The 16,323-nt window shown below is 45.6% G+C and overlaps 1 protein-coding gene across 4 annotated transcripts in view; it reads right to left on the reverse strand.

Annotated features, from left to right (window-relative positions):
- NAV2 (neuron navigator 2) overlaps nt 1-16,323 on the reverse strand; it is a 479,602-nt gene that overhangs the window by 257,758 nt on the left and 205,521 nt on the right. For 3 of the 4 annotated variants that reach the window (XM_073578321.1, XM_073578320.1, XM_073578319.1), the window contains exon 1: nt 10,042-10,941. The exons of the other annotated variant lie outside the window; for it this stretch is intronic. In XM_073578321.1, coding sequence (XP_073434422.1) covers nt 10,042-10,299 — 258 coding nt within the window. In that variant the 5' untranslated portion in view covers nt 10,300-10,941. Of the gene's footprint in view, nt 1-10,041; nt 10,942-16,323 lie in introns of those variants that run through there. 4 annotated transcript variants of the gene reach the window in all.

A 16,323-nucleotide genomic window follows, 5' to 3' on the forward strand; every position in this document is an offset into this window, starting at 1 on the left:
AATCCACGTGCGTAATTTCTTCTCAGTATAACTACAGATGTTCTGTGAAGGCCTCAGAGGTTTGTTTGAGAACATTAAGGATCAAACAGAATCATGAAAGCCAAAGATCCCACCAGACAGGTCAGGGATAAAGTTGTGGAGTAGAGTAAAGCAGGTGTGACGCTGAGTCACTTCTCATGGGTAAGACGTGAGATGGGAAAGTCAAGGAGTCTCAGGGATTATACCAGCGAATAGTCAAAGGCAAAGTCCGAGGTCAGGAAACAAAGGTCAGAGAGCGTCACAGCAAAAAGGGTAATACAAACAGGTAGTCAAAAAGTCCAATCCAAGTTCTGGCAACAAAGATCAGAATATCAGAATACAAAGCAAATACACCACGGAGTTAAAAGTTAAGGGGGTTTTACACTAAGCGATATCGCTAGCAATATTGCTAAAACGTCACCGGTTTTGTGACGTTATAGCGATATTGCTAGCGATATCGCCATGTGTGATACTTACCAACGACCGGCTCCCCCGCTGTCCATTGCTGATCGCGCGAGAATGTCCGGCTCCATTTCTCGTCGGGCGCTTCCTGCTGAGACTTCCTGCTGTGACGACGAGCGACGCTGGACGCGGGCGGGAGGACGTCAGGATCGCTGTGTGTGAAAGGTGAGTATCGTGCGCTGCGTCGCTGCTGCATCGCTGTGAGATCTTTCTGTATGAAAGCTCACTAGCGATCATTTAGCGATGCACCAGCGATCCTGACTGCATCGGATCGCTCGTCGGATCGCTCGTCGGATCGCTGATGCATCGCTAAATGTAAAAGGGCCTTTACAACTAGCAAGGTCTGATAATAGCCTGACAGCTAAATAGCCTGGAAGACCCTGCATGCCCAGCCAGTTTGGGCAGCTGGGCTGTCAATTACAATGCTGACAGCCCAGCACGCCCCTGACTCAGATTGGCCTTTCACTCATACTAACAGCTCAGGATGCCCCTATCCTATAGAGAGGCTGAGGTGTCACTCACAGCATGGTGGAATTGTGTTAGCAGGGTTAGGTTCTAAAAAAAAAAAAAAAAAAAGCCCATGCTCTGAACATCTTAGGGTGCATTGCTCAATCTATTATTCAAAAATTGAATGAGTATGGCACAACTACAAACCTACCAAGACATGGCAGGTCACCTAAACTAACATCCCAAGCAAGAACGGCACTAATTAGAGAGGCAGCCAAGAGGTCCATGCTCACTCTGGAGGAGCTGAAGAGATCCACAGCTCAGGTGGAAAATCTATCCACAGGATAACTATTATTCATGTCCTCCACAAATCTGGCCTTTATGGAAGAGTGGCAAGAAGATAGTAATTTTTTTTAAAGGAAGTCATACGAAGTCCTATTTTCAGTTTGCAAAAAGACATGCATGTGGCACAGCGAGCATATGGAGGAAGGTGCTCTGGTAAGATAAGACCAAAGGAGAATTTCTTGGGTTAACTTCCAAACAATATATGTGTGTCAGAAAACGAACACTGCACATCACCGTGAAAAGACCATCCCCGCCGTCAAACATGGTGGTGGAAACATCCTGCTGTGGGGAGGCTTTCTTTCAGCAAGGGCAGGAAAGCTGTTAAGAGTTGATGGGAAGATAGATAGAGCTAAATACAGGGCTATCCTTGTAATAATTAGAAAACCAATCTATTATTTCCTTTACACGTCACAAATACTTTCTACTTCGTGTTGGTACATCACATAAAATCCCAATACGATACATTTAGGTTTGTGAGTGTAACGTGAAAAAATGTGGAAAAGTTCACGGGGTATGAATACTTTTTCAAGACACTGTATATACTGTAGCTATGTCCTTAAAGGGGATTTCCACTCTGTAGCCAATCTGCAGAATAATCTAAGGACTTATCTGGAAATTCCCTACAACCACAGTATTATCACCACTGCTCCCAACAACAAAAAACCCTTCCTCCATCTGGCAACAGGCTACGGACTGAAGCAGAACAGCTTGTTTCTTCACAGCTTGGGTGACAACCAATATGGCCACCAGCAGAGCTCCAGTAAGGGTTGTCAGAAGTGGCAATGCAATGCTATATCTCGCCATATGTCCGAATAACAGGAGTACGTTTTTTTTTTTTGTTTTTTTTTATTTAGGAGTCTGCGGGGACAATTGTCACCCAGCTCTCCCAGGAAAGGATAAAATTAAAGGGATTTGTCCAGACAAAAGGTGCTCGATTCCTGGGAGTTGGGGCTTGTCAAAGTGACAAAAATTAATCATGTTGGAATCAGGGGGTGACAATGACTTATTTTGTTTTTATGTAACAAGTACCTGCTGATCGGACCACCCCTTTAAATGGTCTGTATTTAAATCAACAGAAAACGCTTGTAATATATCTTCATCAGAGGTATCGGCGTCGTTCTTCTCTTATAAGATGCTCAAATCCATTTAGTCAAAACTGAAGGACCGTCAGTTCACTGAGAGATCAAATTACAGCTGCCTATTAAAATCTATGCAAAGGATAAGGGATAGGGGTAGAGTTAGATGAGCATAGACACACACAGAGGGTGCTGCTTCATTTTTATAACTGTTCATCTCACCCCAGAGCTAGATTCATAGCTACATTACTCAGTACTGCTGTGCAACGTCCTCTATACTGCTGCTGCTTGTGAAGATGTGCTACATATAGACAGGGGAGCAGGAATTCCTCATATTTGAATGTATCGTGTATTGGAAACTTCACAGCAAATAGTCTCTAGCTCAGTGACACCAGAGTAAAAATAGAGCCTCCACAGGTGGAAAACTGATGTAAAATGCAGGATAAAGTCCTATAACAGAATTAATGTTTTTACTCATGTACACACACACCAGCCTACTCACTGAAATGAGAGTTACACCTTAAGAAACATCTGTGCATAGAAAGTACCATAAAAGAAAAAAAAATCTGTCTACCACTAGGGGGAGCACCCTGCATACTGTGTTATTACCTATTCATTATATGCACTAATCTCTTTAGCTCCCTCTAGTGGCTGCTTCAGGCCAATATAAATTGATAATTTAATCCCAGGACTCAAAGGTGAAGACTTAAAATTTTAGCTGTATGAAGGCTCTGATGGTATGGAAGACAGGAGTCCAGTCACTTGGCCCAGCGCCTATATCAGGTGCATTTGACGACATTATTTTTCTAGGAACGTTCTTGGAAATTCTTCGGCTCCAGATAATGGATTCTGCAGCCAACTATACAAGTTATATATAAATTCCCTTCGGAACAGCAGATCGTAATGATAAAGGAAAGGATTGTGAATTTGGTTTCCATAGTAGCAGAAACAAGAGACTTTGCTATCAATCACATTACAAGCCGCCTCATGTATATGTATATATATATGTACATATATATATCCACCTAAAGATATGTTTGGTATTTAAATGCACGCTGTCATCTAAACAAGCAGGACCGTATGCTTAATGGCACATCCATCTCCCTCCGGCTGCACAATAATGTATCGCCTATTACATGTACTAGTCATAATTAAATCCTCCAGTGCTCCGGAGATTTAATGTCTACAGGCAACAGCATCATGGAATTGCACGGAATTATACAGAAATATACATATACACACATATATATTGTGGTGTGTCGGGTGGTTGCGTGGTTAATGAGAGGTATATGTCACATGGAGGGATGCTCCCTGCGATGCAACCCGGAGTATTTTGTCTATAGTGTACATGAGCACTAAAGATGTCATTTAGTGCACTGGGTCCGGGTTTCAGGTAGCTATGAGAGATGGGAGGGTCTGGCTACCCATATTGCCTCACCTTTGGGTGGGGGTGCGGACTGTACCCTATTTTGCCTGAAGAGTCCGAGCTCTTGGCAGTCAAGGCACTGAGACAAGTGACTGAGCACAGAGTGGATGAGCTGGAGAAGGAAGTCTCTGAGCTCAGAGGTCACCTGTCAGCGTGTAAAACCATAAACAAGACCCTGTTGGAAGATATAGAAGTGCTCAGAGAGACCCAAGAGAAGCATCAACAGGAGATTCTCCGTAGAGAGGATGAGCGTTGCTGCTTGGCAGAGGAGCGAGATGGAGTTCTTCAAGAGCTCAAGATAAAGGAGACTAAGGCCCAGCTCCAGAAATCCACGTATGACCGGGAAATCAAACGGTTGCGCTCTCCCGAGCTGATCACAATGAAGGAGCGTGAGCTGGAGAGGCTGACCAAAGAATGGGCCTCCACGGAGGAAGAAATACAGCTGGGGGAAGTGCCACGCAGGTGGCCATACAAGGGATGCCGATGTCTTGAAAAACTGCGCTGACGCTCAGGACGAGGAGGTCCAACAGTATGTCCAAGAAGGGGAGGCTTCGCTTTTCAAGTGTATAATAGAGGTACCCAAGAAGCGTGTGCCATTGAGGATGGGCATGGGGCCTTTAGGAAGGCTATAGAAGCATGTAGTGTGATTTGGGCACCAGAGACGAAGCAGTTGGTCATACTGTCAACTAAGGAAGTCACAAGGAAGCGTGTTGCTATCCTGAGGGATATGCATCTACAATGCCTCCGCACAAAGCAGATGATCCTGTTGAAGAAAAAAGTTGCTCGATGTCAAGAGTGTGCAAGGAAAGTTCAAAGTCAGCAGGGCATTGCAGAAGACATCATTCAATTGCCCGGAGGTCTGGTGAGGAAAGTCATCGGAAGGTTTGGGAAAGTGATGCAGGAGATGGTGAACAGGTCTGGCGTGATGAGTGAGGATTCCGGCTGATGACGAAGCCCAGGACATGGGTGAAGATGGGATGATTCCATTCCTCGTTGTCGGGTCCATGGAGAGCCTTGGAAATATCCGGATGCTCCTGGAATATCGCGTGTCATACCTGAAAGTAGAGCAGCTAAGACTTGAGAGGGAGCAGATCAACAGAGCTGCAGGAAATGGAAAGAAGATGGCCGCCACCTTCAACTCGCGGTATAGAAAGGCAAAGAGGTTCGCTTAAGACTGGAAGTCCTCAAGCTGGAGATGAGAGTACATAGAGATAAATGGAAGGGCTGCTCTCGGGACCATATAGGCCTTAGGAGAAATGGCCGGCAGAGAGAGGACAGTAGGTGGCCTGATGGAAGAGGAAGTAGTGATGCCTCAGCTAGCTCAGAGCTGAGTGACCTAGGCGGGAGACCCTGTAGAAGACGGGGTGACAAAGTCAGTCCAGACAAGAGGTATGGGGGCAAGGGAGTCGCAACACCATACTGACCGCCGGGGATGCGGGTGGTCTGACATGGGCCCATCTTTATCAAAGAACGAGACAGAGTCGGATAATGGATGCCTACTGAAGGGTTCACTAGCAGGGCCTGACTTTGATAGACGATTTGACTGGCAGAGACGACCGAGAAGGATCTCTGGTCGAGTAATAGAAAGTGCTAAGCCCCACGGCTTTAGGCAGAGGGGGGGGGGATATGTGGTGTGACGGGTGGTCGCGTGGTTAATGGGAGGTATATGTCACATGGATGGATGCTCCCTGCGATGCAACCCGGAGTATTTTGTCTATAGTGTACATGAGCACTAAAGATGTCATTTAGTGCACTGGGTCCGGGTTGCGGGTAGCTATGAGAGATGGGAGGGTCTGGCTACCCATATTGCCTCACCTCTGGGTGGGGGTGTGGACTGTACCCTATTTTGCCTGAAGATATGTGTATGTTCAGGACCTGTTGGGAGGTCCTGACCATGTGACCAGCTGATGTGATCCATAACTCACCTATGGGTGTGGTTACAGGGCTATGTAACTGAGGTGTTTAGCACGTGTCAGAGTGTGAGGGAGTCTGTCAGAGTGTGGACAGACTTCCATGTGTCCAGGTGGGACCCTACAGCAGTGGTCGGTGTTCTAAGGAAGGAGAAGCCTTCCTGGGTCTGTGGCTGCAGATAGAGCTCTGCTATGGACATTGCCCTGGCCTGTGTGTGCACAGGACCTGAGGAAACCAAGCCCAGCTAAGGACTGTTTTTGTGTTGCTTGTAAGACTGTTTGCCTTTTGTTCATGGTTCAATGGTTTATGGAGAAAATAAACCGAATGGACTCGTTTTAACCCTGTGTGTGCCAGTGTTTACCTCCAAGACCTGCAAAGTGAGTAACCCCCGTCCACAGACAGTGAGGAACGTTACTGTGTATATATAGTATGTGTATGCGTGTCCTACAGCACATGGTGAACACATTGACAGGTTTCCCAATTATCGGTTTGTGTAACCAGGTGGCCGATGCTTAGTCAACGGGTGAAATTGCTTTCGGCAGCACATCATTCAATGTAATCAGGACCCGTGCTGCCGAGAATGGCAGAACGGTGTACAGAACGGTCCATTACCGATTGTTCCATGCACATGGGAGATGCGTCTACCTGTCTGAATGACCAATGAAACAACCGCCAATCGGCAAACGCGTACCCGATATGTAGTCGTGTAGTGCCGCAAAGTTGACAATGTGAACCTCAGAGAATGAGGGGTATGTCAGCGTACTGTGTCAGCTGTACAGTACAGAGTATTAGGGTGGTATGTCATGTACAGAACAGAGTATTAGGGTGGTACGTCAGTTGTACAGTGCATTGCAGTATTAGGGATGGGCTTTGCATCCCATGTACAGTGCAGAGTATTAGGGCGGTATGTCGTGTATTAGGGATGGGCTCTGTAGCCCATGCACAGTGCAGAGTATTAGGGCGGTATGTCATGTGTATTAGGGATGGGCTCTGTATCCTATGTACAGTGCAGAATATTAGGGCGGTATGTCATGTGTATTAGGGATGGGCTCTGTAGCACATGTACAGTGCAGAGTATTAGGGCGGTATGTCGTGTATTAGGGATGGGCTCTGTAGCCCATGTACAGTGCAGAGTATTAGGGTGGCATGTCATGTGTATTAAGGATGGGCATTGTATCCCATGTACAGTGCAGAGTATTAGGGTGGCATGTCATGTGTATTAAGGATGGGCATTGTATCCCATGTACAGTGCAGAGTATTAGGGCGGTATGTCATGTGTATTAGGGATGGGCTAAGTAGCCCATGTACAGTGCAGAGTATTAGGGTGGTATGTCATGTGTATTAAGGATGGGCGCTGTATCCCGTGTACAGTGCAGAGTATTAGGGCGGTATGTCATGTGTATTAGGGATGGGCTCTGTATCCCATGTTCAGTGCAGAGTATTAGGAAGGCATGTCATGTGTATTAAGGATGGGCTCTGTATCCCATGTACAGTGCAGAGTATTAGGGGGTATGTCATGTGTATTAGGGCAGTATGTCATGTGTATTAGGGATGGGCTCTGTATTCCATGTACAGTGCAGCGTATTAGCGCGCTATGCCATGTGTATTAGGGATGGGCTCTGTATTCCAGGTACAGTGCAGAGTATATGGTCGGTATGTCAGTACTGAGGTGCAGTGTTCTGGGGACGGTCGGGTTCTCTCAGTGAAGATGTTCGACGTCTCAGCACTGCAGAGTATATCATCAGTATGTCTTACAGATAGGTGCGCTCCTCATCCACTGCTGCAGGGAGTAGTCAGTACTATTAGCTGGTGCACAGGAGCTCCTGCACCTCATTATGTCTCCGGGAGGATCAAACCTTAAAGGCCGAAATGTGATATTTGTCTTCTGTACGGAATCATTTGTTCATGCTTGTATCTGATAAAATCGGATGACAAGCTATGTATCCGCCATTGCATCTGATGAAGGAGTCGTCACCCAGCTTTCTAAGATCCGACCTGTTAAGCAGTTCTATAGAGGCAGCGCTGCCATTCAGGAGCCTGGGAACGATGGGTGGTCGGTTGTAGGCATTGGATGTACTTGAGTTTCCTCCCTGTAACAGGTGCCTCCACCATCTGACCCCGCAGTGACACCCTTCCCAGTCCTTCTCTCTACGCTGCTTGGAGAACTGGCTCCAGAATGAATTTTCCAATGTGTTTGTAGGAAAAAATGACTTGTATAGAAAGACTAAATATAACCGCTCATTGCCATCTGCTGAGTAATCCGCTGCTAACTGCAGGCTCCATGTGAGAATGACAGCCCCCCATCATACAAGCCTGGGCCCCCCATACTCCTGTAATACCACCTGATCTTATCACCTATCCCAAATGTGGCCGGCATCACCCCATCAGGGAGGATATGGTGATTCATAACAACACAGTGACAGGAAGCCATTCTGCGGCTGCCAAAATCCATCTTCACACGTCTCTGCACCCAGCGCCTCCGTGTTACCAGCCCAATTTTCTAGAGTAACACTTCTCTCGTGTGATTATCCTTACAAAGCAGAGATGAAAAATTCTCTGTGGCGGTTTTCACATACACAATGCACAACATAGCAAATATCAATTAAATCTGCTCCCCTGATAACCTAAGCACCCCTCGCCCCCACCCATGTACATCACAGAGTGGTCTCCATTATATCTAGCACCGCATTACACAGGACTGCAGAATTACACCACGGCCCAGACACCATCTCCTTCCTCTCCATCTTAGTATTAGAGTCACATCCTTCCCGTCTGACTTTGCTTTCCAAGACGACACCTGTCTGAATCGGAGGGGGAATATGATGGGAAAAGCAGCAGGGCTCGGGGTTTGGGGGTCCCGTACTGACATATTAACCCTATATCCATCATTTATGCCTTCTATTACTAACATCCTTCCATATTAAACTCAATTATCCTGAATGAGTACATAAAATATAACTAAAAGCCATATTGGGGGGAAGAAGGGGGGCATATTCTGCAGGAATCACACTAGGAATCCCTTATCAAGGTAAATCGTGCCCACATATACGGAGACCAGGCATGAGGAGGGATCAGTAGGTAACACCCCTTTTATAGCCTCTCTGGGGGCATGGAATATTTTGTTAAAATTTCCTTAACCAACCCCCCAACCTCTGTAAAAACCTTTTTGAGTGGCATGCACTCTACTCGTATAGCATGATCTATAGTTATCACATACTGACATGTCCAACACCGAATTTATAATTTATGATGGGTTTCATTAACAAAATGCATTCATTATAATACTAAAATAAAATCTAAATCTATGAGGGAGGAGGTGTGTATTCTACAGGAATCACATAGATGGGTCAGGGCAACTCATACATACATTAAGATGGAGAACCTTCACTACACCTCCCCCACATATCCACCACTAACACTACTATCAGCTTGGGTAACACGCCCAATCACCCTCCCTCCACCAGAACCTAACTGGATTGCACAGGTAACTCTGCGGGACACCCTCCCTCCACCAGAACCCTACTGGATGAATAGGTAAATCTCCACACCAGAGTTCCTTCCCCGAAACCTCACTGGATTGCATAGGTAACTCTTCAGCCAACCCTCCCTCTATCAGAACCTTAGTAGATGGCATAGGTTGCTCTCTCCAGACAAGTGTCCCTCTGTCAAATCCTCACTGGATGGCAAAGACAACTCTCCGGACCACCCTTCCTCCATCAGAATCTCACTGGATGGCATAGGTTACTCTCTCCAGACAACCCGTCCTTGAGAAACTCACTGGATTTCATAGTTGAATCTCCAGAAAGTCCTTCCTCCACCAGATCCTAACTGGATAGCATAGGTAACTCTCCGGACCACACTCCCCCCACTAGATCCTCACTGGATGACATAGGTTGCTCTGTCTGGAACACCTTCCCTCTGCCAGAACCTACTAAGGTGGATATGTAAACTCTCCCAATCACCTTCCCTTTGCCAGATCCTCTTTTGGTGGCATAGGTAACTCTTCGGACCACCCTCCCTCCACCATAATCTCACTGGATGGTATAGGTAACTCTCTGGACCTCCGTCCCAACTTCAGAACCCATTTGAGCAGAATAGTTAACCACTCCAATCACCATCTCTTCGCCATATCCTGTTTGGGTAGTATAGGTAATTCTTCGGTCCACCCTACCTCTAGAAATTCTTTGGGAGAGTTGCCTATTCCTTCCAACCACTCACACGGCACAGAACCACTTTGGATGGCATGCTGGTTGCCTGTCTATTCTACACGGTCTGCTCTACCCATTACATCATCAAATGTATGACAGAAAAGATGGTAGAGATATCATCTCTGTAGTAAAAGGATCATTCTCTGACCTGTGTGTCGAAATCATTTTCCGATGAGTCCATCTTCTTGATGGGAAGAGCTTCCCCTGTAGATTCATAACCAAAGTGTGGCTTCAGTGGAATTTGACTCGTCGTATACAATGGCTTGGACAGTTCTATCTTGTTCCCTAATTTCAGGTAACAAGGCTGCGGGATTGTCCTTGCGGGAACGTGAAGGATAGGAGCTGCACTATGAACCGGTTTGGGTAGTCCTGATTTCATCTTGGAAGCCACCAGGATGGATGGCATCTTCTCCACCTTCTAGACACCTCTTTTCTTCTTCTCTGTAGACCAGCTTGTCCTATTAGAAGACTCTCACAATGACATCCACTGCAGATTTACACAGCCAGACATGAATTCAGTCAGTGGATCAGTCTCCATCATCAAAACAAGGTCTCAGTACGTTTCCTCCAAAGAGAAGACATCATAAGCGTTTTGGTTCATGGGAATCTTCTCGGCACATCATCAAGCACGTCATCTGACACCTGTAATGGGAAATAAATGCTTGTTTTCGTTATCTTTTCAGCACATCTTCAAATGTGTCTTGAGAAACCTGCTGTATCTGTTCGTCCCTGGTCTGTATCAGTATGGCTCTTCATGGAGCAGCAGGATTTCCAGCTTAAGATGTATTTTCTTCAGTCTCGGCCAAGAAGCAGATGCAGCTTACGACGCTGACGGCTGGTGCCCTTGGCAATATGCTTTTGAGGGAATCAAGCGTCTTAGTTATGACACCAGTTAGAGGTGTTCGCCTGCTGAAAAACCCTGGCAGAAAACTCCGTATGGCTGATGGGATCCTGCCGCAGAGCACGTTCCAGTGGGGAAATCTCAGCAGTGCAGTGCACAGTACTACAGAGCGAACCCAACCTGTAGACCTATGCAGAATTGTAATGTGTCAGTGGCATAGCTGACTGTGTGTGGGTGCAGCCTGCATTTTGACAGTACAGTACAATGGAGGCTGCTGGTTGGTGGATGGGAAATCTCTCTGCAGGAGAGGAGGGGCTGCTGCCCAGCTGTCAGAGCGGTCTCACCGTACTAGGGAAAAGCAACCAGATTTCAAACATCCACATAACTGCCGGGAAAACAGGAACGGGTGATTCAGCCCTGGTGGATTCAAGGAAAAACATCGCGCTGGATGGAAGCGGTGCATTTCCTGCGATGTGTCATGTACGCAGGGCTCGGTGCAGAACCTGGGCACGGAACATGTGACTGTCTGCTGATTACAGAAAGACGGAATATTATCTAAATGACTAGGAATAAAACGCAGGTCAAAAGCCGGATCACAATCCAGCAACGGTCTGTTATTAATAAGGAGCAGTATGGTAGCGATACACACCTATATAACTAGTGTTGGTCTACATGTATGGGAAAATATTCCTTCCCCAATAGGCTAAGTTCACACTACATGTTTTTGCTGCGTTTTTTTATGCTAACCGCCTTATGAAGAAAGTTCAATAGTCTCACTGCTCTTACAGTAAAGAATCCCTATCTATGTTGGTATCAAAACCCTCTTTGCTTAATATTTGTTCATTCGCCAGTCACTCCACAAATGAGCAAAACGCTTGTTCATCTGATGAGCGGATAGTTTAGGCATAAAAATCCTCATTCTTGGCAGCACATCACCCAGTGTGAACAGGCGAGTAGATGAGCAGTGATCAACTTGCATATAATCGATCAGCACTTGCGAACGGGCTGAAATAAGCCAGTGAAAATGGACCGTTTAGGCCGGGATCACACAGGCGAGAAACTCGGACGAGTCTTGCATCTTAATACCCGGCGCACTTGGGAGCGGAGCGTGCGGCTGCATAGAAATACATACAGCCGCTCCCGAGATCCGGAAGATGCGAGACTCGTCCGAGTTTCTCGCATGTGTGATCCCGGCCTAGGGGATGCACTCTAGCTGTAATGAGGGTTTGGTCACATGGAGTTTTTTTTTTTTTTATGTGGATTTTTCTGGTGTTGCTTACACCTTTATTTTCCAATTTCAACTCATTTGAAGTCAAATTTGCAAACTGAAATATTGCTGCCCCCCCCCCCCATACACACATTAAAATAACCCAATGTGTAAAATCTAGGAGTATTTTCCTGTTGAAATTAATGAAACACGGTTTTGAATAGTTTCTGCATTTAAACACGCAGTGTGAACACAGCGGGAGAGAGAGAATTTTTTATGTGCCAGAATGGCTTTCGGGGTTAAATTAAAGGAATAGAAATTATTATGGGCACGCTCAGTTTAAAAAAACAGAATCTGGCGACGGATCCTGCGCCCATAGGATTCCATTATAGCCAACGACGGATGGCACTGGATCCCAACGCTGTCCGACTTTTCGACGTAGATAAAAAACGTCGAACGATGTATGAAACGTGTGGCAATCCATCGCTAATACAAGTCTATGAGGAAGAAGTGGATCCAGCAGCAGCAACTGGATCCGTTTTTTTTCACAAAACGACGGATTGTGACTGATGGCAAAAAACTGATGTGTGAAAGAGGCCTAAATAGTTGACATCATGGCACTGACTGTGGCTGTATTTTAGTATAATGAAGCAATATTATTTGTGCATGGTCATTTTGGCACTGGATGGCAGAGTAGGGGGTATATTGAAGCACTATATGGTTATGGTATAAAGGAATATATGACAGCTCCAATGTCTTGTCTAAAAAAAAAATGATCACCTTTCCTTAATTTCATGGAGTTTTTTTCTGCACTTTATTACCAAATCTCTGAATGGCAAATGTACTAAGGTTATGCAGCAATATAAGAATGGGGGATATATCACTGTACAACAAGGCATAAAAGAGACCTTGACAGAAGAATACACACAAACAGCGATGCACAAAAATACAAAACGATCTGTAATGAGTTACATAAATAGAAAAAATTACATTAACGTACAATAGAGGAAAGCAAGCCAAATTCCCTGCCACAGATGCAATGGGATGCCAATCATCTGCTAGTCTGACTTTAGACTATGGAAGGAGATAAATGACTGCAGGAATGCCCTGGTGAGGATAAAAACCCTAAGACCCTACACAAAGTATAAAGGGGCCCCCAAAGCAAGAGTTTAAAATTACTGAGAATAGATGTAAGGCTTAAAAATCCATGGTCTGAGGCTGTGTGCAGACGCTGCGGAATCAGCTGCGGATTAATCCGCACGGATTTTGCAAAAAACGCAGATAAACCGCAGGTCAAAAGACCTGCGGATTATCTGCGGTTTTGCCTGCGGTTTGGTCCTGCGGATTCACCATCTCCACAATGGTGGAGATAGGAACCCGCTGCGGATTCCGCATAAAGAATTGACAAGTCACTTCTTTCTGCGGTTTCAAAACCGCAGCAAATCCGCGCGGATTTTTCCGCAACGTCTACACAGCGGGTTTTTTTTACCATTCATTTGAATGGTACTGTACACCGCAGCTAAAACTGCTGCGGGTCCGCAGCGGCCAAAATCGCTGCGGAAACGCAGCGGAATCCGCAGCGTGTACACATACCCTAAGGGAGAGGTTTTATATCACTTGGGCATAAGTTCCAAATGAAATATAAAGTCCAGGATGTACCCCTAGTGTCAGTGTCATCATCCTGTACCCCAAGTGTCATCATCCTGTACCCCCAAGTGTCAGTGTCAGTATCCTGTACCCCCCAAGTGTCAGTGTCATCATCCTGTACCCCCAAGTGTCAGTGTCATCATCCTGTACCCCCCAAGTGTCAGTGTCATCATCCTGTACCCCCAAGTGTCAGTGTCATTATCCTGTACCCCCAAGTGTCAGTGTCATTATCCTGTACCCCCAAGTGTCAGTGTCATCATCCTGTACCCCCAAGTGTCAGTGTCATCATCCTGTACCCCCAAGTGTCAGTGTCATTATCCTGTACCCGAAAAGTCAGGGCCAGCATCACAACCCGGCGCATTTGGCAAGTGAAGGGGCTCTGGACAAATGGCCCACTCGCCATCGGGCACACAATGGGGTCCGTGAGTCAGGAAACCCGGTGCCAGCGCTGGCACTGCCCCCCCCCCCCCCCCGAAAAAAATACTCACCTCTTCCCCTTCCCCGCTGCTCCGGTCTCTTCAGCGTCACTCTCTGTGACGTCTTAGGGCAGAGAGCAGGACATCGCTAGAGCGCGCCTCTGCCGAGCTGTGCAGAGAGTCAGAAGATGCTGAGACGATTTGTGAACAGAGGAGAGGTGAGTATTTGATTATTTTTAATATATGTAGCAATATATGAGGCCCATTATATTGTATGGAGCAATATATAGGGCCATTATACTGTATGGAGAAATATATGTGGCTATTATACTGTATGGAGCAACATATGGGGCCATTATACTGTATGGAGAATTATAAGGGGCTATTATACTGTATAGAGCAATATATAGGGCCATTATATACTATATGGAGCATTATATTGGGCTCATTATACTGTATGGAGAATTATAAGGGGCCATTATACTGTATGGAGCAGTATATGGGGCCATTATTCTGTATGGAGCAACATAAGCGGCCATTATACTGTATGAAGAATTATATGGGGTCATTATACTGTATAGAGCAACATATGGGGCCATTATATACAGTAAGGAACATTATATGGGGCTCATTATATTGTATGGAGCATTATATCATGTTGTCAGTGTCATTATTCTGTACCCCCAAGTGTCAGTGTCATTACCAACATCTGCAAGGAGTTTGTATGTTCTCCCCGTGTTTGCGTGGGTTTCCTCCGGGTACTCCGGTTTCCTCCCACATTCTAAAGACATACTAATATAGGGAATTTAGATTGTGAGCCCCATCGGGGACAGTGATGATGTGTGCAAACTGTAAAGCGCTGCAGAATATGTTAGCACTATATAAAAATAAAGATTATTATTATTATTACCAAAAGTGTCAGTGTCATTACCCTGTACCCCAAGTATCAGTGTCATTATCCCAAGTGTCAGTGTCATTGTCCTGTACCCCAAGTGTCGGTCACCGTACTTTACCCCAAATGCCAATCATTGTCCCGTACCCCAAGTGTCAGTTATCGTGCTGTACCCCAAGTGTCAGTGTAATCCTGTACACCAAGTGCCAGTGTAATGATGTACCCAAGTGTCACTGTCATTGTCCTGTACCCCAAGTGGCACTGTCATTGTCCTGTACCCTCCTGTACCCCAAGTGTCACTTCAATTATCCTGTACCCCAAGTGTAATTGCCATTATCCCGTACCCCATGGGTTTTTATTACAGTCCAGTACAATGAACACTTTATACTTGTCTGTATTAGACTCCCCACATTCTTCCATATTTAATGAAATGTGTGTGGGCCCTGATTGCCAACAGACCAGATCGACCACAAATCCATCTGTTCCTCCCAGGATTACACATCTGGATCTGGCTGTGTATATCGTGAGTGCGGCTTCTGTGAAGCTAATGAGGATGTGCGTCCTATGTGTCTTTCTGATGTTACATGTAGGAAGCAATTAACCAAGAAGAAACTTGAAGGTTTCGGCTTGAATCTGTCACTAGTTTCTATGGAGATCTGGAAAAAGTTTCCTATCGTACAGTTCCCCAATTTCAGAGCTAAACACACAATCTTCTGAATCTTCAAACAAAAACACAGGGGCAGAACAGATATTGTAATGTTTGTGACCCGATAGCTGCCAATCATTGAGCCCAACAAGCATCATATATTTACAGTGGGCAATGAGACCCCCTCCGATGTCATTTTTCTCAGAACAGATACATATTTGATGATGATGGTCACGCTTTGCCTTCACCACCGACCCTTTCCGTAGGAATAAATACGGTCAGGATTAGGTAACTGCATTATTATAGGATGTTGGAAGCATAGTGTCAACTTTTCCAAGACGAAGGACCCAATAATTGGGCTTTAGAATATTTTCCTGTAAACTAAAAGTCAAGGAAGCAAAAATTTCAGATCACGCATTACCTCTTATTTCCATGTTGTGTACCCAGAAGAGAGGAGTCATAAAATTTAATATCAATTATGTAGTCAGAAAACCAAGCTCCTGACATAATCACAAAGAACATAGCTGATCAATATCAATCAGTGTCACTGTACAGATGAATGTAGAAATAAGCCTAAAAATTCTCAAAGGGAAGAGTGTAACGTCTGAATAAACGTATGCAGCCTACTGGCTTCAGGGAGGCTCGAGCCGGTGTGCAATGCCTACAATGGTAAGGCCTCAAGCACACAGTGGGTCCGTAATACCCTCCAAACACTACTATTGGCTTGTAAAGTACTTTTCTTTTGCACCTGGAACTTCAAATAGTGGCACATGGAGCAGAG

The sequence above is a fragment of the Dendrobates tinctorius genome, unplaced genomic scaffold (assembly GCF_039654945.1).
Source record: "Dendrobates tinctorius isolate UK_male_01 unplaced genomic scaffold, ASM3965494v1 ptg000059l, whole genome shotgun sequence".
Classification (NCBI taxonomy): Eukaryota; Metazoa; Chordata; class Amphibia; order Anura; family Dendrobatidae; genus Dendrobates; species Dendrobates tinctorius.